Raw genomic sequence first — 26,026 nt, 5'->3', positions numbered from 1 at the left:
GACATCATGAGGGGGTGTGGCTATGACGTCACAAGCTGCCGGCTCCAGCGTTCGAAACAGTTTGTTCCAAACACTGAGCAATGGAGTACCCCTTTTAATCACTGACAGCCTCTCAGTCCTGTAAAACTACATGAAATAGAATTTTTCAGCTCCCTCCTCTAAAAGGGGTTTTCGGTAAGCAGAAAATGTCCTACTTCTTCTGTTCCCTGGCACTCCACTTCTGCTCCTTGGACGTTTCGGAAGTATACTGTTCCGAGACGGGACAGAGGGGGGCAAAGCCATGCTAATGTCAATAGCTGCGTTACAGATGTTGTGGGGACATTATGCATCTATTGGACAACAGGTGCAGGACAAGCACCTGCCCCCTCCAGTCTCAAAACAGTATTCTTACTAGACGTTCAGGTAGTGGAAGTGGAGTCCCGGGGAGCAGAAGAAATGGGACCTTTTTTGTGCTTCCCAGACAACATTTTTAAAGGGGTACTCCGCTGCTCAGCGTTTGGAAGAAACTGTTACGAACGCTGGAGCCGGCGCCGGGAGCTTGTGACACAATAGCCCCGCCCCCTCATTATGTCATGCCCCGCCCCTCAATGCAAGTCTATGGGAGGGGGCGTGGCAGCTGTCACGCCCCCTCCCATAGACTTGCATTGAGGGGGTGGGGCGTGACTTCATGAAGGGCGGGGCTATGACGTCACAAGCTCCCAGCTCCAGCGCTCGCAACTGTTTCTTCCAAACGCTGAGCAGCGGAGTACCCCTTTAAAGGGGTACTCCGCACCCCTAGATATCTTATCCCCTATCCAAACGATAGGGGATAAGATGTCAGATCGTCGGGGTCCCGCTGCTGGGGACCCACCTGGACAACTTCCACCTCACACCGGCAACGCTGGAGGCTTCGGATCCCAACCACAATGGCGGACGAGCGTGACGTCACTCCCCGCCCCCTCAATGCAAGTCTATGGGAGGTCCGTCACGCCCCCTCCCATAGAATTGCATTGAGGGGGCAGGGCGTGACATCACACGGGGCGGAGTCTTGACGTCACGCTCGTCCGCCATTGTGGTCGGAATTCGAAGCCTCCAGCGTTCCCGGTGTGAAGTGGAAACCTTCCAGGTGGGTGCTGCAGCTGAGATCACGGTGGTCCTCAGCAGCGGGACCCTGGCGATCTGACATCTTATCCCCTATCCTTTGGATAGGGGATAAGATGTCTAGGGGTGCGGAGTAACCCTTTAAGGCTAAGTTTCCACTTTATTTTTTAAGCTGTTTATTTTGTTACTTTAAATAAAGCCACGAAAAACTGCCCTGTCATTTTGCACTCCCAAGATGCAGTTTTTGTGGTATATTATTATTTTTATTTTTCAAAAATAGTGAGTTTTAATCTTGGTATTTTTTTATTTGCCATTTTTTCTCCCCTGCGTTTTTATCATGACAAGTTACGTGATTCCTTCCCTACTGAAGAAATGCGGGGAAAAAAATGCCAATGCTAAACCCACATGGAGTGTTTTTTTTCTCTTATAGGCTTAAAGGGGTACTCCGCTGCTCAGCGTTTGGAACAAACTGTTCCGAACTCTGGAGCCGGCACCGGAAGCTCGTGACGTCATAGCCCCGCCCCCTCAATGAAAGTATATGGGAGGGGGCGTGATGTAATGAGGGGTGGGGCTATGACGTCACGAGCCCCCGGTGCCGGCTCCAGCGTTCGGAACAGTTTGTTCCAAACGCTGAGCAGCGGCGTAGCCCTTTAACACCAAGATTTGTGCCAAAAAAAACCATAGTTTCAACATGCTATGATTTTGGAAAACTCCCACTAAGCCCCAAACACTATTCTAAATGGAAGGCGGAGTTCTTCCATGACATTGAAAAGACAGCACATGTGCAAGAGTGGCCCAAATCGTTCAATTTGTCCTCCTTTTTCACCCTAATGCTCTTTATTTTCTGTCTTTCTCCTTTCTCGCTGCTTTGCTTCGCATGATACAGACAGGAGAAGTAACACCATTAATGTTGCTTGTGGCCCCGGTTGTGCATGCAGAACAACACAACTATAATGAAATGATTTGCACCTTTCTGTATTTCCTGGTTTTGCATAAAAATATCTATAAAAAATAAAAAAATGAACTTAAAGTCTGTTGAATTTTGGAGCGGTGTGTCAGCTTTTAGGCCATGTTACTTCCCACAGCGGTACAGTACATGTTAATAACATAATTTTTGGTCATTTCCTGGAGCAGTGATACCAATTTTGTTTAATTATGTAAAGCAGGGCCATCCCTGTCTAACAGCCTAGACCATGGCATCTAGGGAGTTAAAAAGCCAGGTTATCTCCAATCCCAGCCGCCGTCGATGGGTGTCAGCTGTAATACTGTGAACGTTCAGCACCCGCTCCATGTTTTCCCAACATACATGTACAGCGGGGGTTAAACAGCATCTGGGCCTGATGCAGTGAAGGTTATTCCTGGTGGTCTAGACTAGTAAAGGGTTAATGTCTGTTTGGTGGTTTAGGGTAGTGAAGGGATTAATGCCAAAATCACTGCTGGCAGTCAAATGGTTAAGGATCCCTTGTTGGGGGCAAAGGAGAGTTAATGGGGTTATCCAACTTAGAAAAATGTATCCCCTATCCAAGTGATAGGTGATAAGTGTCTGATAGCAGGGGGTCCAACCGCGGAGACCCGTCACGATCTCCTGCCCGGCGCTCCAGCTTTCCTCCTGCACAGAGCGGGGGTCGGCAGGCGCCCTCTATTCATCTCCATAGGAAAGCCGAAGCTCTGTTCTCGGGTATCTCCATCTCTCCTATAGAGATGCATGGAGGGGGCGTTCCGACACAGTTCTGTGCATGGGAGAGTCGGGGATACATTTATGTAAGCTGGACTACTCCTGTGGGCACTGTCATGAATTTCTTATTTTTTTTTTTTTTTTATATGTTGTAGTACTTATATACTACAACATATCTCTAATATAAATCAGTAATAAAATATTCTATTTTCTATTAGAAATCCGGCCACTAGGGGTCTCCCTCCTAGTGGCTGACTGCAGCCTGCTGTGACGTCACAGCAGAATTCGGACCGATCCCGGCCTGTCAATCAGCTGTGAACACCGAGGCTGCGCACTTTGGCTCACTTGCCTCGCGCGTAGCCCGTCCCCACCCCTGGCAGGGATTTCCGAAGCTAGAGCTGGGTGGGAGGGCAGAGCGAAGGCAGAGCAGGGGGATAGAGGACGTACATGCCTCCCTCATCTCCCCTCCCCCTGCTCTGCCTTCGGAGGACGCAGGTCTGCACGGTAGAGAGAACACAGAGCAGGGGAGAGAGAACCTACACATCTCCCTCATCTCCTCCCTGAGCTCTACCTGTGTTCACTGAACGGAACGATGACAAAGTGCACAGGCTGGGGATTTATAGACTGCAGGGGCTGGAGAATAAATCTCGGGCTGGGGATGATTTCTATATGTGAAGGTGGGGGGGGAGGGGAGTTGTAGTCCCTGTTATGTATGTCACAACGGCAGGTCGGCGATGCTCCTATACTCCCCCTCCCTGGGTAGCACATGAACTGCTTAACAGGGAGGAGGAGACCCTGGAGCAGCCTGAAGTGCTATTGGCCCCTGATATATGCGCCCGACAGGAGCGCAGCATAGATGAGTTGAGGGCAGAAGTCGGCACCCAGCAGGCATCAGTGACGTGGCACCTGCTGGGGAAGTCTGCTTCCTGCTCAGCAAGAGTGAGCAGTGTCAGAGTAGCTGTTTAGAAGGTAGGAAAACAATTTTAAAAGGCAGGGAGGGGGTTAGGGATAGATTAGCAATAGGTAGGGACAGAAAAAAAAATTATATACATGGTGGGAGCTACTCTTTAATCTTTTATACCTGTTCTCCAGCAAGTTTAGGTTCTTCATGCACTGATTGTAGAGATGAGTGCAGGGAGGGGATAGAGAGGACTGTGCAGCTGTATGAGCACACCGTTTTTTATATGATCGTAGAGATGAGTGCACAAGGTGGTGGAGAGAACTGTGTAGCTGTAACTATATGGTCGCACAGTTCTCAGTATGATAATAGAGATGAGTGCAGGGAGGGGATAGAGAGGACTGTGCAGCTGTAGCTGTGTGGCCACATAGTTCTTTGTATGATCATAAAGATGAGTGCAGGGAGGGGATAGAGAGGACTGTGCAGCTGTAGCTGTGTGGCCACACAGTTCTTTGTATGATCATAAAGATGAGTGCAGGGAGGGGATAGAGAGGACTCTGCAGGTGTAACTATATAGTAGTGTTTCCCAACCCTGGGTGCCGCCAGCTGTTGCAAAACTACAACTCCCAGCATGCCTGGACAGCCAACGGCTGTCCAGGCATGCTGGGAGTTGTAGTTTTGCAACAGCTGGCGGCACCCAGGGTTGGGAAACACTACTATATAGTCACACAGTTCTCTGTGTGATCATAGAGACGAGTGCAGGGAGGGGATAGAGAGGACTGTGCAGCTGTATAGCCACATAGCCCTTTGCATGATCAGACACAATGATTCAGGAGTACTCTGCTTGATCATTCAGAGAAAAGCTCCCCAGCGCAGAAGTGTGGTGACTGTGTAGAGAGCTCCGTGCTTACATGCTGCCACATTGCTCTATGGACGGCTTCAGTGAATTAGATCTCCCCATAGCTGCCCTTCTCTAGCGTTAATGGAAAAATGTATAAAATACAGGAAGCCGGTGAGAACAATTCATCCATTTTCTTCACATGTCACATGTTGTCTTCCAGGAGATGAAGAAGCTGCAGGAACTCATGACGGCTACAGAAAAAGTGCGGCGAGAGAAGTGGATCGACGAGAAGACCAAGAAGATAAAAGAGATCACAGTGAAGGGTACATATAGAGAACGTGCTTCCTTAAATGGGCATTGTGATAAATATATATTTTTTTGCATATGATACAGCAGGTAAAATAAATAAGGTTTGTAATTTACTCCCTGTAAAAAAAAAAAATATATATATTTTATGTCCAAACTCAGGAAGTGCTGTCTGGCCATAGGCAGTGAATAGCACTCGCTCTCTGCCTGTGTATGAAACAGGGAGAGCAAATGCTATTCACTGCCTATTGCCAGACAGCACTTCCTGAGTTTGGTCTTCTGCCAGGAGACCAAAGTCTGGGCTTTTGAGCAGACGTAATGCGGTCTGGCCCAGTCTGTGCACTCAGTGCGCATGTGCTGTACTAGAGGCAAACGCTCGTCCGCTCACTGCCTCTAGTACAGCACGTGCGCACCGAGCGTATAGACGTCAGGAGCGAGCGTCAATTCAAGACGCGGCGGCGCACGCATGTTAGAGCCATCGGGACGGGCGCATGCGCTGTGGATGCACTGTGTAGTAAGACACAGCAGTCCCAGCGCTGGAAGGCAGGATAGGCGTGGCGGTGGCGTGGCTTGGCGAACCCCAAGCCACGCCTATCCGACTGTGCCTGACTTTTGGATGAAAGGTTTTTATTAGTAAGAAAAGAAGAACAAACAGCAACAAAGGTAAAGGGCTGCAGTCACCTTATAATCATCTGGACACCATTATAGTGGTCTGGGGGGGTCAAAATATGATGATAGTTGTGCTTTAAGTACTACCTGTCAGACGTGCAGTGTGCACCACTAGAGTTTCTGCACCAGTCCTTTAGATTACAATCAGGGTTGTTGTTTTTTTGGATCAAGGGGCACACCAAGGCGTAGTTTTAGCAGCACAACTCCAGATAAAATTCATCCTTTTTATTCATTTATTCCATATAAAAATACAGGTGCAATTCACTTGACAGAAAGGCCCAGCACATAAGGCCTGACGCGTTTCCATCTCACAACCTTAATCATAGACCATGGTTTATGATTAAAGGGGTATTCCAGGCAAAAACTTTCTTTTATATATCAACTGGCTCCGGAAAGTTAAACAGATTTGTAAATTACTTCTATTAAAAAATCTTAATCCTTCCAATAGTTATTAGCTTCTGAAGTTTTCTGTCTAACTGCTCAATGATGATGTCACATCCCGGGAGCTGTGCATGATGGGAGAATATCCCCATAGGAGCTGGACAGCTCCCGGGACGTGAGTCATCAGAAAGCAGTTAGACAGAAAACAACAACTCAACTTCAGAAGCTAATAACTATTGGAAGGATTAAGATTTTTTAATAGAAGTAATTTACAAATCTGTTTAACTTTCCGGAGCCAGTTGATATATAAAAAAAAGTTTTGGCCTGGAATACCCCTTTAAGGTCGTGGGACTGAAATGCGTCAGTCCTTATGTGCTGAGTCTTTATGTCACGAGGATTATACCTGTATTTTTATATGGATTAAATTAATAAAAGGAAGAAATTTAACCGGAGTCGTGCTGCTGAAACTTCACCTTAGTGTGCCTCTTGATCCAGTGATAGACCAATGCTCATGGCCTTTAGCGCAGATGCCTACCGAAGGGAGGGTGAGTGCTGGCTTTGGTTTTTTCTTTTTATATAGGGTTGTTTTTTTGGGTGTGACCATGGCAATAATGGGTGGGGCCTAAGAATCAATTTCAGGTTGCCTTTTTATATATTTGCCTTTTCTTCTCACTTTCTTCATCCCCCCCCCCCCCCCCCCCCCCCCCCCCAGGACTGGAACCTGAGATCCAGAGACTGATCTCCAAACACAAGCAGGAGATCCGCAAGTTAAAGGCTCTGCACGAGGCCGAACTTCTGCAGTCCGACGAGCGTGCGGCACAGCGATACGTGCGCCAAGCGGAGGAGCTGCGACAAAACCTGGAGCGGGAGAAGGAGGAAGTGAGCCAGAGGGAGCGAGAGCTGGCGAAACAGAGGTAAATGTTAAAGAGTCACTGGAATAACAAAAAAAAAAGAGCTTCAATAATCTACAATATTATCCTAAAAGAATGTATAAAGTTTCCAGTTTTATTAGGTTCATGTTTTAAAATCTCTGCTTGCTGTCAGGGAATGAAAACATTCTTACGTTTCAAGGCTGTAAATCTGTACAGGCAGCCTGTCACCGTACAGCCGGGTTTCCCAACCAGTGTGCCTCCAGCTGTTGCAAAACTACAACTCCCAGCATGCCCGGACAGCCTTTGGCTGTCCGGGCATGCTGGGAGTTGTAGTTTTGCAACAGCTGGAGTCGCACTGGTTGGGAAACACGGCAGTACAAAGTCTGTAACAAATTGCATCCTGTCTTAGGCTATGCTCTCTGCCAACTGGTGGCTGGGCATGCTGGGAGTTGTAGTTTCAGATCGCTGGTCTAAATGGACATCGATGCCGCTGTTGTTACATTACAAGCTGTTATTTCTTCTGTTCAGATACGAGAGGCAGCTGACCCATGAAGAGCAGTCACTGCAGGAGCAGCGCCGGCGGTTATATAGCGAGGTGTCGGAGGAGAAGGAGCGCTTAAAACAGCAGGCGGCCAGGTGAGAAGCGCCAAAAAACTACCGTAATGGAGAAAGATGACACACGGCGGCCAGTCACATTCCAGCTGTATACTGTTATTGCTGCAGACATATAGGGACAGACCCTGTCGACACTGGGTACTGTGACGCAAGGTTTCCAGGAAGAATTACTGAGGAACAGTACAGTACAGTACAGTACAATGAGTTCTAGGACAAAAAGCTCCAGCATTGTTATTTGCTTGGGCATTCATGAAGACAGACGTGACAGTAGAGATATCAAGTCCTCGTAGGGCAGGTATAGGCAACCTTCGGCACTGTAAATGTTTTGGACTACATCTCCCATGATGCTTTGGCAGCATTATGGCTGTAAGAGGATCATGGGAAATGTAGTCCAAAACATCTGCAGTGCCGAAGGTTGCCTATGCCTGTCTTAGGGTATGTTAAAAATACAGAATCCCTGCTCTTTGTCCCTGCCCGGTCAAAGATTTTGTGTGATCGACTTCCACCAAAATCCTTCGGTGCTAGGAACGATCGGACCTGCACCGTTACCACTGACAGCAATCCATTGATAATTCCACTCTGAAATTTAGTATTCAGTAGTTTAGAAGTATTCAAGGCAGAGATTCCGGGTACTCTGGTGGAAATTTTTTTTGTTAAATCAACTGGTGTAATCCTTCCAGTACTTATCAGCTGCTGTATGCTCCAGAGGAAGTTGTCTAGTTCTTTCCTGTCTGACCACAGTGCTCTCTGCTGACACCTCTGTCCATGTCAGAAATTACAGAAATTGTCCAGAGCAGGATAGGTTTGCTATGAGAATTTGCTCCTACTCTGGACAGTTCCTAAAATGGACAGAGGTGTCAGCAGAGAGCACTGTGGTCAGACAGAAGGGAAATTCAAAAAGAAAAGGACTTCCTGTGGAGCATACAGCAGCTGATAAGTACTGGAAGGATTAAGATTTTTAAATAGAAGTAATTTACAAACTACTTACTTCCCCCCCCTGCACTGATCCCTCTCCCCGACTGCATTACATGCTGTGAGTATATGTGAATAAAGGAACCGATTTTAAGAGAAGACTGGTGACTTGACGATTATTTCTACTCCTTCACTGCATTTAATTTACAAATCTGTTTAACTTTCTCGCACCAGTGGATTTAACAAAAAACATTTCCACCGGAGTACCCCTTTAAGGGCCCATTGACGCTTACTATTTTCAGGACAGAATTCTGCTTGGAAACTGCGATGCAGCAACCTTCCATTGTTCGCAGCGGGATCTGCTGCACCATTAACGCTACAGAATTTCCGCAGCGGACATTCTTGTGCGGAAATTCCGGACCCCAGACATGTTCGTTCTTTTGTCGTTATCCGCTCTGAAATAAGTCTGTTCAGATGGCGCACTACCAAGCAGTCCTAGCGCCAGCTTGTTTTGCCGGCGCTTGCTCCAGACGGAATATTTGGTCGGAGATTCTGTAGTGTGAATGAGCCCTAAAAGGAACAGTGCAGGCAAAACTGAAACACTAAGGACTTTGTGAGTGGGGTGTGACAGGTCCTGTGCCATGCTCCCCCCCCCCCCCCCCCAAAAGGAACAGTGCAGGCAAAACTGAAACACTAAGGACTTTGTGAGTGGGGTGTGACAGGTCCTGTGCCATGCTGCCCCCCCCCATAGACCTTGTCCTAGATATAACACTGTATCATTTAAGCCTGGCTATGTATTTATTTCATAGGTATCTTTTATACAATGTATGAATAAATGCTTTCTTTCTCTTTGCACTTGTCTTGATACAATATGACTAGAGATGAGCAAATTCGATTCGTCACGAACTTCTCGGCTCGGCAGTTGATGACTTTTGCTGCATAAATTAGTTCAGCTTTCAGGTGCTCCCGTGGGCTGGAAAAGGTGGATACAGTCCTATGAGACTCTTTCCTAGGACTGTATCCACCTTTTCCAGCCCACCGGAGCACCGGAAAGCTGAACTAATTTATGCAGGAAAAGTCAGCAACCACCGAGCTGAGAAGTTCGTGACGAATCGAATTTACTGTAAGTTCGCTCATCTCTAAATATGACGTAGATTTGTGTCTTATAGTTGAGGTTTGAGCAGTCTCCTCCATTGCCTGGTGTGAATTTTTCTATGACGCTTGTCTCCCAGGCAAAGAGCAGAATTGGACGAACTCCGCAAACAGCTAGAGGACAACTGCGCGCTGGCCACACGAGTCCTGAAAGAAGAATACGAGAAGAGCAAGGAGGAGCAGGAACGGCGCCACCAGGTACTAATGAAAACTGGATATAGACATAGCGGGTGGTGGGTTAGGAGAACTACAACATACTGTCAGATCTATCACACAATGGACACAGGTGGTGACGGACGTACCCCACTGACTTAAGGATGTGCCAAGGCATGTAGCGCTATTTGCCTGGACAAACGATGTGATGTCACTATGTTACTAGGTTTCATGCAGATGGGGCTAGAGCCCTACTCAGCAGCTCTCTGCTTTGGCTTATAGAAGAGGGTCCTTAGACGGACCCCCCTTTTAGGTCCTGATAAGAGGGAGCACTGACCCTAATCGGTCCTGACACTATAGTGATTAGTTCATTGCTCCTACCATTGAGGTCACTTGGCTATGTTGTATGATGGTGCCTATAGACATGAAGGTTATTGTCTGGCAATGAGAATTTTTCAAAGCAACCCATAATGATGTATTGTCTTTGAGCAACAAGTCACAGTAAATGTAATACAGTGATCCCTCAACTTACAATGGCCTCAACATACAATAGCTTCAACATACAATGGTCTTGTTTGTACCATTGTAACTTGAAACCAGACTCAACATATAATGCTACAGATAGTCCAGATCTGTGAAATGTGTCACAACTGGAGGAACTGACCAATCAGAATGGGCTTTTTACTAGTAAATCACCTCTATTACTGAAGTGTATGCACTGACTGGGTGTCTGGTAGCGCCCCTACAGTACAGGGAGGAACTACAAGTTCTGTACTACTCTTTACCTGTATTACTGAAGTGCATGCACTGACTGGCTGTCTGGTAGCACCCCCTACAGTATAGGGAGGAATTACAAGTTCTGTACTACTCCTTACCTGTGCCAGGGTTAGCTGCTCCTTTGGACACCAAGTAAGGGCGGCTCCATTTGGGACACTGTGTGTACTGTATAGGACCCTGAAGAAGCTCCTGTCCTCTACATAAACCATTGTTTCCCAACCAGGGTGCCTCCAGCTGTTGCAAAACTACAACTCCCAGCATGCCCGGACAGCCAACGGCTGTCCGGGCATGCTGGGAGTTGTAGTTTTGCAATAGCTGGAGGCTCCCTGCTTGGGAAACACTGACATAGACAGTGATTACAGCTCCCAGCAGATCTTTATTACTTTTATATGTAAGGATTTGCTTTATCTATATTAGTTATCTACTTATTTTTCTTTAATCCTCACTTTTTCCTTTTTTTCGGATGACATTTTGGGGCTTCAGAACCAATTACCAGGTTTCCATAGAGTTCTGGTCTCAACATACAATGGTTTCAACATACAATGGTCGTCCTGGAACCAATTAATATTGTAACTTGAGGGACCACTGTATTAGCTCATTGAAACTTAACCTTTATTTCTGACATATAAAATAAATTGTCCTTAATTGTGGTTGAAAAAAGAAAATATTTAAATCAAGATATACAAAGGAGGTGGGGGAAAAGACAAAGAGCTAACCACATAGAGCTCAAATGTTAGTCCCACACCAACAAAGGTATTGAAAGAGCTTTATTCGTCATTCAGTCATCATTACAAGTCATACAATAAATTACAATCACACAAAGCATGACGGTACAATATACAGCACAGGTTCCCTAAGCTATACACCGTACCACATGCTACACTAACACTCCGCTCCATCACTCCATATCGAAGAAACACAGTCGAGAAACAACATCAACAGTCCCACACCAACAATTCCTACCCAACAAAAAAGGATCGTATCAATAAACACAACAATTCCTCATAGTCCCGACACGTTTCCCCCCTCCTCCACAGGTACACAGGGTAATGAGGGGTTCTTCTGGGGAATAATTGTAGGAAATACACAAAAAAAAGATGTAATACAAAAAAAAGATGTGACTAAATATAGTGACTGCCACTTTACTACCTTTGACCACCTTAAATAGAGTTGCAAACCAACCATTTGAATAGCAAATTCTAAAACTTTTAAGCACCTCCCCTTTTTATGCAAATTTGCTAAAGGTACAACCCATTTGCAGTCTGGATGGTAACCTGGTACCCTGAAAGACAGGAAAGCTGACTGGTATGATATTAAAGGGGTACTCCGGTGGAAAACTTTTTGTCAATGACTTCTATTAAAAAATCTTTATCCTTCCAGTACTTATTAGCTGCTGTATACTACAGAGAAAGTTATTTTCTTTTTGGATTTCTTTTTTTTCTGTCCTCAGTGCTTTCTGCTGACACCTCTGTCCGTATCAGGAACTGTCCAGAGCAGGAGAAAATCCCCATAGCAAACCTATGCTGCTCTGGACAGTTCCTGATACAGACAGAGGTGTCAGCAAAGAGCACTGTGAACAGAAAAAAATTTGTAAATCCAAAAAGAAAAGAACTTTCTCTGTAATATACAGCCGCTAATAAGTACTGGAAGGATAAAGATTTTTTTTTTTATAGAAGTAATTTTCAAATCTTTTCTGGCACCAGTTTATTAAAAAAAATATTTTCCACCGGAGTACCACTTTAATGATCCTTAGCATGCAGCCCTGTAGATGCATTTCCCTGTCTATCCAGCTCAGTTTACACATTCCTGTGATTTTTTTTGGCTGTCACGTACAGACGTGGTCACAAGATGTGCGCATTTTTGCCAAATTACCAACCAAAATACTACATTTTTCTTTTCACTTTTAATTGCAGATCGAGCTGAAGGCGATCAAAGAGCGTCTGGAGATAGAGAAGCAGGCGTGGGAGCAGAACTACAGGAAGAAGGAGGTAAATGCAACAGACCGCGCCAAAGAATTGTGTAAACAAGGCCAGATTATCAAATATTCTGTATTACTGGATGACCACGGAAAAGTATGTCCTTAGATAACACAAACACAAAAAAAACTCCAAGAAGAAACACAGGATCAAGCAGGGCGCGTGGATCTCAGGTGAGGTACAAAGGTTTATTACCCACAAAGCAACGCGTTTCACGGAAATCCGCTTCATCAGGCAAATTGGGAGCAGGGAAGATACAGGGTATTTATACACAAAACATTAACCCTTCAATGTACAGATAAAAAAAATTGTTATGCAAAAATTCATACAAATGCAATATATATATAGTGTATAAATACCCTGTATCTTTCTTGTTCCCAATATGCCTGATGAAGCGGATTTCCGCGAAACGCGTTGCATTGTGGGTAATAAACCTTTGTACCTTACCTGAGATCCACGCGCCCTGCTTGATTCTGTGTTTCTTCTTGGAGGTTTTGTGTGTTTGCCGTTCATCTCAGGAGCGGCTGCTGGATCATTGTTGTACTTGGTTTAGTACAACCATCGAGGGTGAGCACCTTAATTTGTGTCCATCTTTCGTTTGACTTTACGATATCACACCATGGAGCGCTTTCCTTTTGTTTTAGCTTAGATAACACAAGGCCTGGATTATCAAATGCTGTACATACCAAGTCAACCCAGATCTATTGGTCTTTCCGTTTTCGTATTCTTCTATTGCCTGATGGCTTTGCAGCTGCTCCAGCATTGACGTAGTCTTCAAGCGATGTCCAAGATTAAAATATGTCCTCCTGCAGAAAACAGTCTCCAATTGATGCAGCAGGAGCTTTTATTTAATTCCTATTTACAGTAAATGTTATCCCTTTTATTTTATGGGTTTTTTTGTGCTTTTTTAGGAAGCCTGGCTCCTTACCAGGGAGCGAGAGCTCAAAGAGGAGGTACGGAAAGGGAGAGATAAGGAGATAGAACTGGTGATCCAGCGCCTGGAGGCCGAAATGTCTACAGCAAGAGAAGAATGTGAAAGGGCGGCTGAGAACAGGTACTGGGGTGCAGGGAGAAACTAAGAATACTCTCTAATGTAGGGCGTCTGTTGCAAAACTACAACTCCCAGCATGCCCGGACAGCCACTGGCTGTCCGGGCATGCTGGGAGTTGTAGTTTTGCAACAGCTGGAGGCACTCTCCTTTGGAAACACTGGTCTAGTGGCTTCCTCAGATATAAAGACTATGGCAATGGAAATGGTAGTAGGCATTGAGTGGTGCCCGGGTTAATCAGAACGCAAGGGTTAAATGAGATAAGGAAAAAAGTTATTTCTTTTCTTTTTTTTATTATTATCATAAACATTGCCACTCTTGTCTAATGGCTGTGTCTGGTATTGCAGCCGAGCCCCATTTACTGATCTAAACTGGAGCTGATCTGCAGTACAAAAGTGGCGCTGTTTCTAAAAAAAAAAATCTCATACAACATTACTAAAAAAGTTTAAGTTCTTCAAAAGTGCAGAGAGGAAAAGACGAAAAGTTTCTGATGAGACAGTAGATGGATTTCACTAAATATATCCTAGTTATGTAGTAAATTATCAGCCACACTTTTTGAGCTATTATTTATAGCTAGATGGCTTTGCCATTAAAGGGGGACTCTGGTGGAAAACATTTTTTTTTTAATCAACTGATGCCAGAAAGTTAAACAGATTTGTAAATGACTTCTATTAAAAAATCTTTACCCTTCCAGTACTTTTTAGCAGCTGTATGCTACAGAGGAGATTCTTTTCTTTTTTTAATTTCTTTTTTGTCATGTCCACAGTGCTCTCTGCTGACACCTGATGCCCGTATCAGGAACTGTCCAGAGCAGAAGAAAATCCCCACTGCAAACCTATGCTGCTCTGGACAGTTTCTGACAAAGACAGAGGTGTCAGCAGAGAGCACTGTGGACAAGAGAAAAAAGAAATTAAAAAAAGAATAGAATTTCCTCTATATAGCATACAGCTGTTAATAAGTACTGGAAGGAGAAAGATTTTTTAAATAGAAGTAATTTACAAATCTGTTTAACTTTCTGGCACCAGTTCATAAAATAATATGTAAAGTCCCATACCCGATCAGTACAGGAAAATCTTATTCCCTACGCTGGGGGGTCCGAGCGCTGTGGCCCCCCCTTGCGATCGTCTGTATGGAGCCCTGGTTCTCCCTCAAAGTGGTGCGTCATGACCCCAGCCCGAAGCGGGGGACGCCCCCTCAATATATCTCTATGGGAGAGCTGTTTGGCTATCTTCGGCTCCCCACAGGAATATATGAAGGCGCATGGCGGCCCCCACTTTGGGCAGGGGTCGTGACTTTCCTCTCTGTGGGAGAGCCGGGGCTCCGTACAGGAGATTGCGGGGGGCCACAGTGCTCAGACCCCTTGCGATCTAAAACCATCCTGTGGATAGGGGATACGTTTTTCTGTACTGATCGGGCATGGGACTTCTCCTTTAAGTTGGGTGAAGACCACGGTAAGACATTGCGTGAAAGTGATCAGCGCTCACCTAGGCGTATCTTGTATCCCGGCAGGATTAAGAGAGTGCGTGAAAAGTATGAAATGGAGCTGCAGGAGCTGGAGCGATCCGAGAAGAAGTCACATGATCGCTGCAAAGAATTAAAAGAGCGAGTGACTGAGCTGGAAGGGGAGCAGATCAGACTGCAAGGGCTTCTGAAGCAGAGGGAGCATGAAGTGGAAGATCTCAGGAAGGTGAGCAGCGATCTGCAGATATGGCTGATGTCTTGCCATGATCCATCATTTCACAGTTTCAGTCTACAGATGATGCTAGTAACTTTCCTATCTATGAAGCAAGCCATCTTAAGGTTGTATTCATACATACAGTATCCTGTGCATATTTCATATGTATGATTTGAATCTGCAGGTTTTAATGTAAACTGAATGACTGAACATAGCTTTAAATCTGCAGCTTTAAATCCTAAATCAAATATGCACAGGATACTGTACATGTGAATAAACCTTTAGGGCAGGGTCACACAGGGCGCATCTGCAGCGTATTTTACGCTGTGAATACGCCTTCCACCGGCAGTCACAGAGTGGCCAGGTAGCTCCTTGTGTCCGATCGTAGTGGGGGATTTTCCTGCTGTAGACATTCACCGCTACGAGTGGACACACAGAGCTTTCTGGCCGCAGCCGGTTACGCCCCATGTGACCCTGCCCTTAAAGGGGCATTTCAACAGTTAGGAAATCATAAGCATCTAAATGCAGGGGGGTCCAACTGCTGGGACGCTGATAGTCTAGAACGGGACGGAGTGCTGTACTCCGGTATCTCCAACGCACCCATAGACAGTATTGAGCATGTGTCGACACACCGTTCCATGCAACAGGGAGAGCCAGAGCCCAGCTGGAGATCACTGGGATCCCTACAGTCAGACCCCCACCCTCCATGATCAGACTCCTATCCCTATTAAGGGGGTTGTCCAGGCTTAAAAAAAAACCTGCTTTCTCGGTCGCTCTTCATTGGGGGACACCTTACTGATGGGTATATACTCTTGCCACTAGGAGGCGCTGACACTAAGGAAAAAAGTCGGCTCCTCTCTGGCAGGATATACCCGCCCACTTGAAGTGAGGTAAACAATCAATCAGTTTAGCTTAGTGTCAGTAGGAGGCAAGACTTCTTTTTTTTATTATTTTCTAGTAAGGGAGGTTTTTTTCCTCCCTTTTGTTTCTCATTTTCAGGTGGGGGTTCAGGAGCATGGCGCTACCTGTTCCCCCATATGCGACAAAGGGGGATGGAACATAAGAGTATGGGGCGTCAACCCCTTATCGCCAATGGCCAGCGCCAGTGGTAGTACCTTGGGTCCGGGTCCCCTATGGTCCCTGCTCGTCTTGCTGATGCAGCGTGGCATGATGCAGGTGACACCTAGCTGGCTGAAGTCATCGGTAAGTGAGTATTGGCTGGTTAGGTAAGTATCCCCCCCCCTCTCCCTTCTCCATTTCTACTTGGGAGCTGATCTTTATACTTTCTAGGGGGCTATGCCTTCCTCTCCTTGGAGCTCATACAGGGTAATATATTCACTAGGGCCGGGGATCCAGGAGCCCTCGTTTTGGGCTGCATCCGCTACCTTTTCAGCGCTTACCGTGGCTTATTTGCTACACCAGTCCTCTCAGGTGGCTCACTGATCTCTCCTCCCCCCGCGGCCGCACAAGTCCCCGTTGGGCGGCACATCTGCCCGGCGATTTCTCTGGCTCCAGCTGCAGTCCCTGTCACGGTGTGTGGCAGTATGGACAGCCTCCTTAGTTCTTTCCAGGGTGGCCGGAGTGACAGGGGCACATTAATTTAGGCCGTGGCTCTGGCCTGCACGTTCGGGTGTAGCTCCGCCCACTTCTTCCAGCCGCGCGCTGCTCTCAAATCTCTCTCCCTCCTGTCAGGAGACAGTGCAGTGCTGGCCGGCAGTCTAGTTTTGTTTCGGCCTTCCCCCGGGTGGGGTGGCCGGAATGCCGGGGGCATTTTAATTTAGGCCGTGGCTTCAGCCTGCACATACGTGTGCCCACTCCCCTTCAGCCGGCACATTCTTAGGGTCCTCCCCCGCCAGACTATTGAATTCTATCACCATTGTTATGGGCACAGGGCCCATATCTCCTCCCCCCTTCATTGTTTTTCCTAGGGGTGTGAATCGGCAAGAATTTGGCGATACGATACGTATCGCGATACCCGTTTGACGATACAATATATCCGATATATCCCAATTCTGTTTATGATATGATATATTGCGATATATCCCAATTCTGTCTCAAAAACAATATATAACTCACACAGTGATACCAAATAAGGAGATTTTTGTACACACCGTAAAACCTCTTTCTCGTAGCTCTCATTAGGGGACACCTTACAGACGGGTATATGCTCCACTAGGAGGCCACTAGGAGGCAATGACACTAAGAAAGAAAAAAGAGTTGGCTCCTCCCTGGCAGGATATACCCCCCCACCTGCCATGAGATAATCAGTTTAGTCACAAAGCAATAGGAGAAGCCAAAAAGAAATGCGTCCATAGGACCCCAGAAAGGAATCCCGGAGAGACAAATCCAGAACCGGAAAGAATAATCCGGAAAAAGAAGAAGAAATGGGTGGGTGCGGTGTCCCCCAATGAGAGCTATGAGAAAGAGATTTTACGGTGAGTACAAAAATCTCCTTTTCTCTTGCGCTTCTCATTAGGGGACACCTTACAGATGGGACGTACCAAATCAGTCCCCTAGGGTGGGGAAAGTACAACCACCAGAGAGAAGGAATCAGTCCCAAGACTAAACTCGCGTGTCGACGCTGCCCGTAAGTGGCAGACAAGGTCCACTGATGGAGCGACGGTTCATAGGAGAGTGTCATAAGAGCCTGCTAAGCCGCCACTCCGGAGGGTTAATATAGGACCGAACCGCGAGCTCCTGTAGGGCTGCTGCCGCAGGAGCCAGGCGGAGTTCCCCACACCGACCCCTGCAACGGGGAACCAGGGTGGGACCAAAACTTTCAGCAGCGCGCGAGCCAAGGAGGAGGAGCTCATATCTCCCAACTCGCACACTAAACGGGGAAGAAGGGCGGAGCTACCCGCCGGGAGAAAAATGCAGTAAGGCGGCCATGCACCGCCAGGGAACCGGATAACCGGCGGCGGGGTTCTGCAGCATCCGCTGCATACCGCTGTCGGAATCCCACAGTGACGGCTGTGCTTGCTACTGCACAGCGCGGTCGACATCTGTGCAGAGAAAGAGCCGGCGAGAGGAACAGAAGGGCCCGCAAAATGAAGCCTCCCCAGGGTCCCACAGGAAGGAGGGGGAAGGGGGGGGGGGGAGGAGGAGATTGTGGCTCCACTTTATTAGACTTTTAGGAGGAATCATTAGATTCCTCAGACAGATGAATAGAGTTCTATTGAACTCCATTGATCTGTGATCCATTGATAGAGCCTAGTCAAGCCAGGATCTATTAATGAGAGATCCACGGGACAGCAGGAAGCAGAGGTAAGCCCTCCGGCTACCTCCACAGTGGATTGCCCGCCCGCGATCCACCCCACTAGTCCACCAGGGAGCATTCACAGATCCCTTTAGACGCCGCTGTCAGCTTTGCTGGCTATTAGCGGCGGCCCCCGACTACTGAAATCAGCCGGGGCCGCAGAGTACGGAGCGGGCAGGAGTCGGGAGCCCGTTCCATACACCCAGAGCGCCGTGGCGCTTGTCAGGTCCGACCCTGTTTGGTGACCTACTATGGACAATTTACATTGAGTCAGTTGAGGTATGCCTCTGGCGTACCTATTTTCTGCAGGGTTCTAACTCTGTCAGAGCATATGCGAACCGCCATGGCAGGTTATTGCCAGAGATTTCACGATCCCTTGGAATCTACCAGGGTTATTTCCAGTGACTGTTCTGCCCTACCACTGAGTGCCATACCATGTCCATCGTGCCCTCGGCCGAATTCCTGTCCCTCCTTACCGAGGCACGCAACTGGTCGGGTGCCTTTGCAAGGGCTTTTTCATTCCTGGCGGATGCTAAGGACTCCTTTGAGTTTTCTCCTCTGTTAGGTCCGCCGGCCACCCATTAAGGGGGTGTTCTTGGCGTGTCATACTATGTGATTCTCTCCTCCACAGGCTGCCGCATCCGCAGCTTGTACTCCAGATCCTCACATCCAGTGCAAGGTCTCCATGGCAGGGTCCCTGCGTGAACACGGATTGGACCTGATATCTACACGCTGCACAATAGTTTCGCCTATCTCATATCTCACAGCTGCCGCGTCCGCACCTGGCATTCCGGTACCCCACTGTTGGTGAGAGGTATCCGCAGGAGTGTCCCCTTGTATACTATGGACCTATTCCAGTAAGCCAGACAGTGGTCTGCATGGTTTCCTCCACCACCGGTCGCTCATCACACGGCTGTAGAATTTGTGACTGGAGTTCCGGTTCCCCACTGCTGTGCGAGGTGTACGAAGAGTGACCCAGTGTGTCCTATGGACCCTATGCGGGGTGAAGGAGATACGATCTACGCTCCTCAGCCTTCCCCGATCTCCCAGGGTGCTGGGGATACTATCCATGGCTCCTAGGCTTCCCCTCCCTCCCACATGTAACAGAGGGGCACAGTATTCACATGTCTGGATGTAGCCCCCTTTACGCCAGCATCAGGAGGTGTACTTCTTTAGCCAGGCTGTTGTCTGCACGGTTTCCTCCGCTGCCGTTCTCCCGTCTCAGGGCTGCCGCGGGCATAGACATGTTTCCCATACCTCATTTCTGGTGTGAGGGATCTGGATGAGGGTCCCTGCAGGCACACGGGTCTGATGCCAGTCGGCCTGACTTTCGTTTCCTGACTCTCCTACACTGCCAGGTCGCCCGCTAGATTTGGGCGCACTCCAGTACCCCACTTTCTGTGGGTGGGTTCGATGAAGTGACCCTGTGCGTTCAGGAATCTTTTTCCAGTCAGCCAGGCAGTTGTCTGGGTCAACTACAGGTAACCCACTGCCACGGTGGAGTTCTGAGAGAGTCACCCCATGTTGCTCTGTGGGCTCTATACTATGCACCACATACTGGTGTACAGGGTTCCCTACGTTAGCAGGTCCCTCTCTACATGCCTGTCGCTCTCCCAGCTGACTGCTGGTAACCCGCTTTCAGTGTGTAGTTCTGATTGCGGGACCTGGTATGGCCTTGGTCCCTATGCCAGTTAGCCAGACTGTGTCTGCATGGTTTTCTAATCCACCAGGTCACCCCCCTTGTCTGGGGACTTGCTTTCTATGTGAAGTTCCAAAACTGGTGTCTTTGGGCTTAGTGGACCTTTTATATCTGTAAGTCAGACTGTCTGCCTTTTTCCTTCTCGACATACATCCTTCCTTTCTCTCTTGCGTCTGCTACAGCAGTCCTGGTGTGTGGCACCATTAGGAGATGGGGTGTGGGCATTTCCTGCAGGGTCCCTGGATTTTTTCCGGCATCAGCAGCACTCTCTGTTCCCCTTTCTAGGGCGTAAATGTTGTCTGCTATGGGCGTGGTTGTACCTTGCTGTTGGGTGCCGCGCAGGTCTTCCACACTGGGGTAACCATGTCTGTGTCCCTACGTAGGCTACGGCCACTCTGCACGTGTAGAGTCCACCTTCCCTTCTGTTCGGTGGGGTGTGCCTCGAACCTTTTTGTGATCTCTTTTCCACAGGTCTGCAGTGGTTGAACACCTCTGTTCTGGCATGGGGCCTGATGGGGCGACCCCCCCCCCCCCCCCTTATGCCTCCAGGTATCTAACTGGGTTCCTATACAGGGTGGCTCAGGCAGCTGCTCTCTTGTCTTAGACTTCAACCAGGATGGCTCTGTTACGCCCACCTGGTCCAGGGTTTCTCCCTGATGGGGCGTTCCTTTTGACGCCGTTGGTCGTGTGCTTCTTTCTTGCATTCGTCTCTTCTTTCTTCTTGCCCAGCACCTGTGTCCAGGGTTTTGATCCCTCTGGGGCCACTAATTGTCTCCCCCATACCTCAATATGTTGTCGCAGGCTTCCTGGGGGTCCTATCCACCCAGTACTTTGTTGCCATTGAGCGGCCTTTCCCTGCTCCTACAGTGCCTAGCGCACTTTGCACATCTCCTTCTCCTGGGGGTACAGGGAGCTGGGCATTGTCAGTGCCTGAGTCTCATCTCGGCCACCCCTGTGTTCCCCTCCCCTGGGGGCCTATTTTTCTGAGCACTTTCTACTCTACTGTTGCTCATCCGGCCTTGCCGCCACCTGTTGTTGGTCCTGCTATTGCTCTCCTCCTCCCTCAGCACTCCCTGGAAGGGTGTGTTCATCCTTCTCTTGACAGTGTCAGTTGCGCTACAGTGACATTCAGTCTTCTGGAGTAACCTTCATTTTCTCAGGACCTGGGAGTTCCAGCTGGGTTCCTTTTTGTTTCCCCCTCTGTTCCCGCCCAGACGGGATGTGGCTTCGGAGTGCTCCGGTCCGCTTGGACAATTGGGGTCCAAGGCTTGTTGTTCTATTTGTCTTGGATTCTATCCTTGGTTGCTGTAGCGTGTCTTCTTCTCTAGGTCGGCCCTCCTGATTGTTTGGGCCTTAGAGGTGCTTGGGGTCTCGGGCATGTGTAGCGATCCTGCCCAGACTTCTCCACAAGCCCATTTGTGAGGCGGTCTTTCTGTGTCACACTTCCTCTTATCACGACATGACATTTGGTCACCGGGAGCGTTTTGTGGACGTTGGGTTTACTTACTGTCGAGATATAAGTCTCCCAGGAGTCTCTGGACCCTCCATTTCCCTTCTCAGCCACTCTAGTGTTCCGGGATGCTCCTTTTCAGGGTTTTCCGCCTTTATGCTGCAGGGGTTTTGGGTCTGAAGTTGGTCGGGTCATGCATCGGGCCTTCCTAGAGCTGTTTTCCACCTCTTCTTTTTTTCCAGTAGTTTTCTGGTCCCCACCTTCTGTGCTCACCTTCTGCTCAGGCGTACACTGCCCTGGCTTGTTTTCTGCCCAGTTTTCTTGTTGTGCCCTTTTCCATTTTTCCCATGTACCCCTATGTCTAGTTCCCACCTCCTTCTAGGATGGTTCCGGGCCATCTGGCTTCGTGGTCAATCTTTTCTTGTCTCTCTATTTGGGCCGTAGATTTAGAGTCTCTACAATGGATGGTCTCTTCCTTTGGCATCCTAGTCCATCTCCATGGACGGGGGATCTTCCAGGAGCTCAGTTTGTGGGCCTTGGTTGTCTCTGGCCCAGGGTCTCATCCGCAGACCCTAAGGTCAAGTGGGTTCGGTCTATAGACTGATTCCGTTTCTCTGGCGATTGTTCTTCCCATGCCTTGGGGACTGCTTGGTTTGTCCCATCAGTATAGGTGTCCCCCAATGAAGAGCGACCGAGAAAAGGAGATTTTTTGTACTCACCGTAAAGTCTCTTTCTCGTAGCCTTATTGGGGGACACCGCACCCACCCATTTCCGGTTCTTGTTTTTTTTTTGTCTGTGATTCTTTTCTAGGGTCCTTTGGATGTATTTCTGTGACAAAGCTGATTGCCTCACTTCCAGTGGCCGGGTATATCTTGCCAGGGAGGAGACTACTTTTTTTCCTTAGTGTCAGCGCCTCCTAGTGGCAAGAGCATATACCCAACAGTAAGGTGTCCCCCAATGAAGGCTATGAGAAAGAGTACAAAAAATCTCCTTTTTTCTTGCAAAAATAGCACCACTCCTGTCCACAGGTTGTGCCTGGTATTGCAGCTCTGCTCTCTACAAGTAAATGGGACTGAGCTGCAGTATTGCACACAGCCTGTGGATAAGAGTGGTGCTGTTTTTGCAAAAAAAAAAAAAATGCAATTTTCTAATCCTGGGCAACCCCTTTAAGTATGTGGTTTGCAATTTTGTGCTAATATTTCTCTATTTTTCAAGTTTTCTTACTTTGGGTTGACATTCCAGGCACTCCAGAACCAATTACCAGTTTCCCATGGAGTTATGTATTCAACATACAATGATCCTCCCGGAACAATATATATTGCATGTTAAAGGACCGCTGTATCTGCTATATTTAGAATATATATTCCAAATTAATGTAACAACATTGAGGGCAGTGAGAAGTGTGGTTATGCAGCCTGAGGGTTAATAGAAAACTAGTGATCCGTAGTGCAGCTCTGGTTGTGACCGGAGTATGATAAGATGTAAATCAAAATAAAATAGCGGCTTTCTTCTTTTAATACTTTCTTATTGTTGACCTGGTTACAGATCACCGACCGGCTGAACGAGGAGAGGAGGAGCCTGTCAGATGTCATCCGCCAAGAGTTCGCAGATCGGTTGGTAACAACCGAGGAAGAAAACAAAAGATTGAAGATTGAGGCTTCCGAAGCTCATGCGCGCCATCGCCTGGAACTAGAAAGGGTTACACGAGAGAAGGAAGAGGAGCTGGAGGAGGTTCACAAAAGGTGAATGAAAAGATACCTTAGCACTACTTTTAGTTGTCAGGGCATCTAAAAAGGACAACCCCTTTAAGGACCCATCCACACCGCTATTTGCAGTGGGCTTCGACAACAGGTAGTGACATTGTGACCACGCCCCCTCAATGCAAGTCTGTGGGAGGGGGCATGGCATCCGCCACGCCCCCTCCCATATACTTGCATTGAGGGGCGTGACATGATGTCATGACGTCCGCACCCAGTGTTTGGAACTAAATGTGGAGTACCACTTTAACCCCTTTTATGCCACAGTCATTGCTGACTGTGGCTTCTAAGTAGTTAGAAGGAGGAGCTTCCCAGCCAGAGAAATTACAGAGGCCATCAATAGTAAGGCAGCAGCACACCCCTTTTACGCAAATGTCAAACTTGAAAGACCGACCCTTATGGATGCAGATTACTAACCAATCTGCGAATGAGCAAAACTGGAATCTCATTGGACAACAAGATGTCTATTCCTCGGGTCCCCAGGGTCTGTTCAGCAGTGGATAACTCATTCATTATTATTATTTTTTTTTCACAGAGTGAAATCTGCCATAGTGAAGAAAGAAGAGACTGTGAACAGTCTGCGGAAACAGTGCGAGGTTAGTGACGGCCAACAAACACAATCTGAATAGATGCCAATCTATTAGACCACCATCCTATAGTTTGTGTATGGATATAATCTACATAAAAAGTAACTAAAGTCTATATGACCCTAAATGCAAATCAACAGAGCCGGCTCTGCCGAAACAGAAGCATAGAATAAAACAACAACAAAGACGTGGTCTCAAATGGCTGGAGGTGCTCAACCCCAAATGCTGTTGTGCATATATACTGGGGGAGCAGATCCTGCCCTTGTGGTCCGTTGCTAAGGGCGATCCCCAGTATAAAATGCATACAATGGGGGATCCCTGCTACAGACTACAAGTGCCACAATGGCATCCTACACCAGATAGATGGTGTGGATGTGTAACATATAGAATAATTCATTACAAGAATATGGGTGCACTACTGTGGTAGATGTAAACAATGACATTGGCTATCCCTCAACACTGATGTTAAAATTGAGACATTCGCCAGTATATCCTTATCTGAAGGGCATACCAGAGCCCGCACACCAACGCCAAGGTTTCTCAAGTGGCACGGGACCTAACTCTAACCTACCATTGCGTGATAAGCAAAAACCAGGGGCCAGTGGGCAATTACAGCCGCATTAGGCCGACTTGCTGCCTGCTCCCTGTTTCCTCCAGCGTGGCTGGGCACACATACAATGGGAGGACCATAGAATACTAGGAGATTGTGAATGCAGCTCTGGAATATAATATACAATAAAATATCCAATAAAATATGCAATAGAATATGCAATATAACATGCAATAAAATATACAATATAACATACAATGAAATATACGATAAAATATACAATATAATATACAATAAAATATGCAATATAATAAACAATAAAATATAACCATAAAATATTTTATAAAATATGCCATATAATATACAATATAATAAACAATATACTATGCAATAAAATATGCAATACAATATGCAATAGAATATACAATAGAATATCCAATAAAATATGCAATAAAATATACAATATAATATGCAATAAAATATACAAGATAATATACAATAAAATATACCCCCTGGAGTCAGTGTCTAATATTCCTAGTGGGCACCTCTCTAGGTGGGAGAGTGCTTAGCAGGATTCCCATTTTTTAGCTCAGTATTTCTTACCATCCTGTGTGAATTAGGTTTTCCTCTGTGGGGGGTTGGAGACATCTTTATGTCTTAGGGTCTCACCTGGCTCTTATTTTGTCTTGCAGGCGGCAGTCAAGAGAGCAGATCACTTGGAAGCTCTCCTGGAACAGCAACGCAAACAGCTATTGGCAAAGTAACCCCTAGTCCTCACCCTGTGCCCCCTTGTGTGCCCACTTGTGCCTCCCTGTGACGGACACTACTGCAGGAGTTTTAGTTTGTGCTTTTTCTCTGGTTTGTCATTTTGCACACTTTTCGTTGGTGCCTCTCATTTCTAATGATAAAACTATTATTTTTTTTATTTACTCTCCGTCTGATTCATTGGAATATTATATTGTAAAAAGCAGCTTTAGTGTGTCAGCCATGGATCCAATGTGCCGCCCGTGGTGTCCATATGAATCAGCATGAGACACACTGGGATTGTGCGTTACAGTCGGGTAAAGTGTGCGGCTCACTCCCCAGCTGTCATTCAAACCCAACTCATTCCCCATAAACCAGTGCTTACCAACCAGGGTGCCTCCAGCTGTTGCAAAACTACAACTACCAACTCACAGCTGTTTCAAAACTATCCATCCCCCTCACAGACCCTTCCCTACCCAGACCTGTATGCTGCTGCTGCTGCTATCTCTATGGTATCAGGATATATAGTAATTATACACCTCCCCTCCAGTTTTATCTGTATACTGCTGCTATCTCTATAGGATCAGGGTATAGAGTAGTTATACACCTCCCCTCGAGCTCTATCTGTATACTGCTGCTACTGTTATTATAGAATCAGGGTATATAGTAGTTATACACCTCCCCTCCAGCTTTATCTGTATACTGCTGCTATCTCTATAGGATCAGGGTATATAGTAGTTATACACCTCCCCTCCAGCTCTATCTGTATACTGCTGCTAGTATTACTATAAAATCAGGGTATATAGTAGTTATACACCTCCCCTCCAGCTTTATCTGTATACTGCTGCTATCTCTGTGGGATCAGGATATATAGTAGTTATACACTTCTGCTACCAGCTCTATCTGTATACTGCTGCTATTTCTATGGGATCAGGATATATAGTAATTATACA

General features: G+C 47.1%; 1 protein-coding gene across 5 annotated transcripts in view; it reads left to right on the top strand.

The window, feature by feature from the left end:
• CEP131 (centrosomal protein 131) overlaps nt 1-25,231 on the top strand; it is an 89,456-nt gene extending 64,225 nt beyond the window's left edge. For 4 of the 5 annotated variants that reach the window (XM_056549718.1, XM_056549717.1, XM_056549715.1 and 1 more), the window contains 10 exons: nt 4,715-4,817; nt 6,563-6,764; nt 7,251-7,358; nt 9,482-9,599; nt 12,245-12,319; nt 13,219-13,361; nt 14,865-15,042; nt 22,981-23,177; nt 23,728-23,788; nt 25,022-25,231. In XM_056549718.1, coding sequence (XP_056405693.1) covers nt 4,715-4,817; nt 6,563-6,764; nt 7,251-7,358; nt 9,482-9,599; nt 12,245-12,319; nt 13,219-13,361; nt 14,865-15,042; nt 22,981-23,177; nt 23,728-23,788; nt 25,022-25,093 — 1,257 coding nt within the window. In that variant the 3' untranslated portion in view covers nt 25,094-25,231. The other variant, XM_056549719.1, reaches the window with a different exon arrangement.
• The last annotated feature ends 795 nt before the right edge of the window (nt 25,232-26,026 follow it).

This window comes from Hyla sarda, chromosome 13 (assembly GCF_029499605.1).
Source record: "Hyla sarda isolate aHylSar1 chromosome 13, aHylSar1.hap1, whole genome shotgun sequence".
NCBI classification, from domain to species: domain Eukaryota; kingdom Metazoa; phylum Chordata; class Amphibia; order Anura; family Hylidae; genus Hyla; species Hyla sarda.
This window is presented reverse-complemented; position numbering and strand designations above follow the sequence as displayed.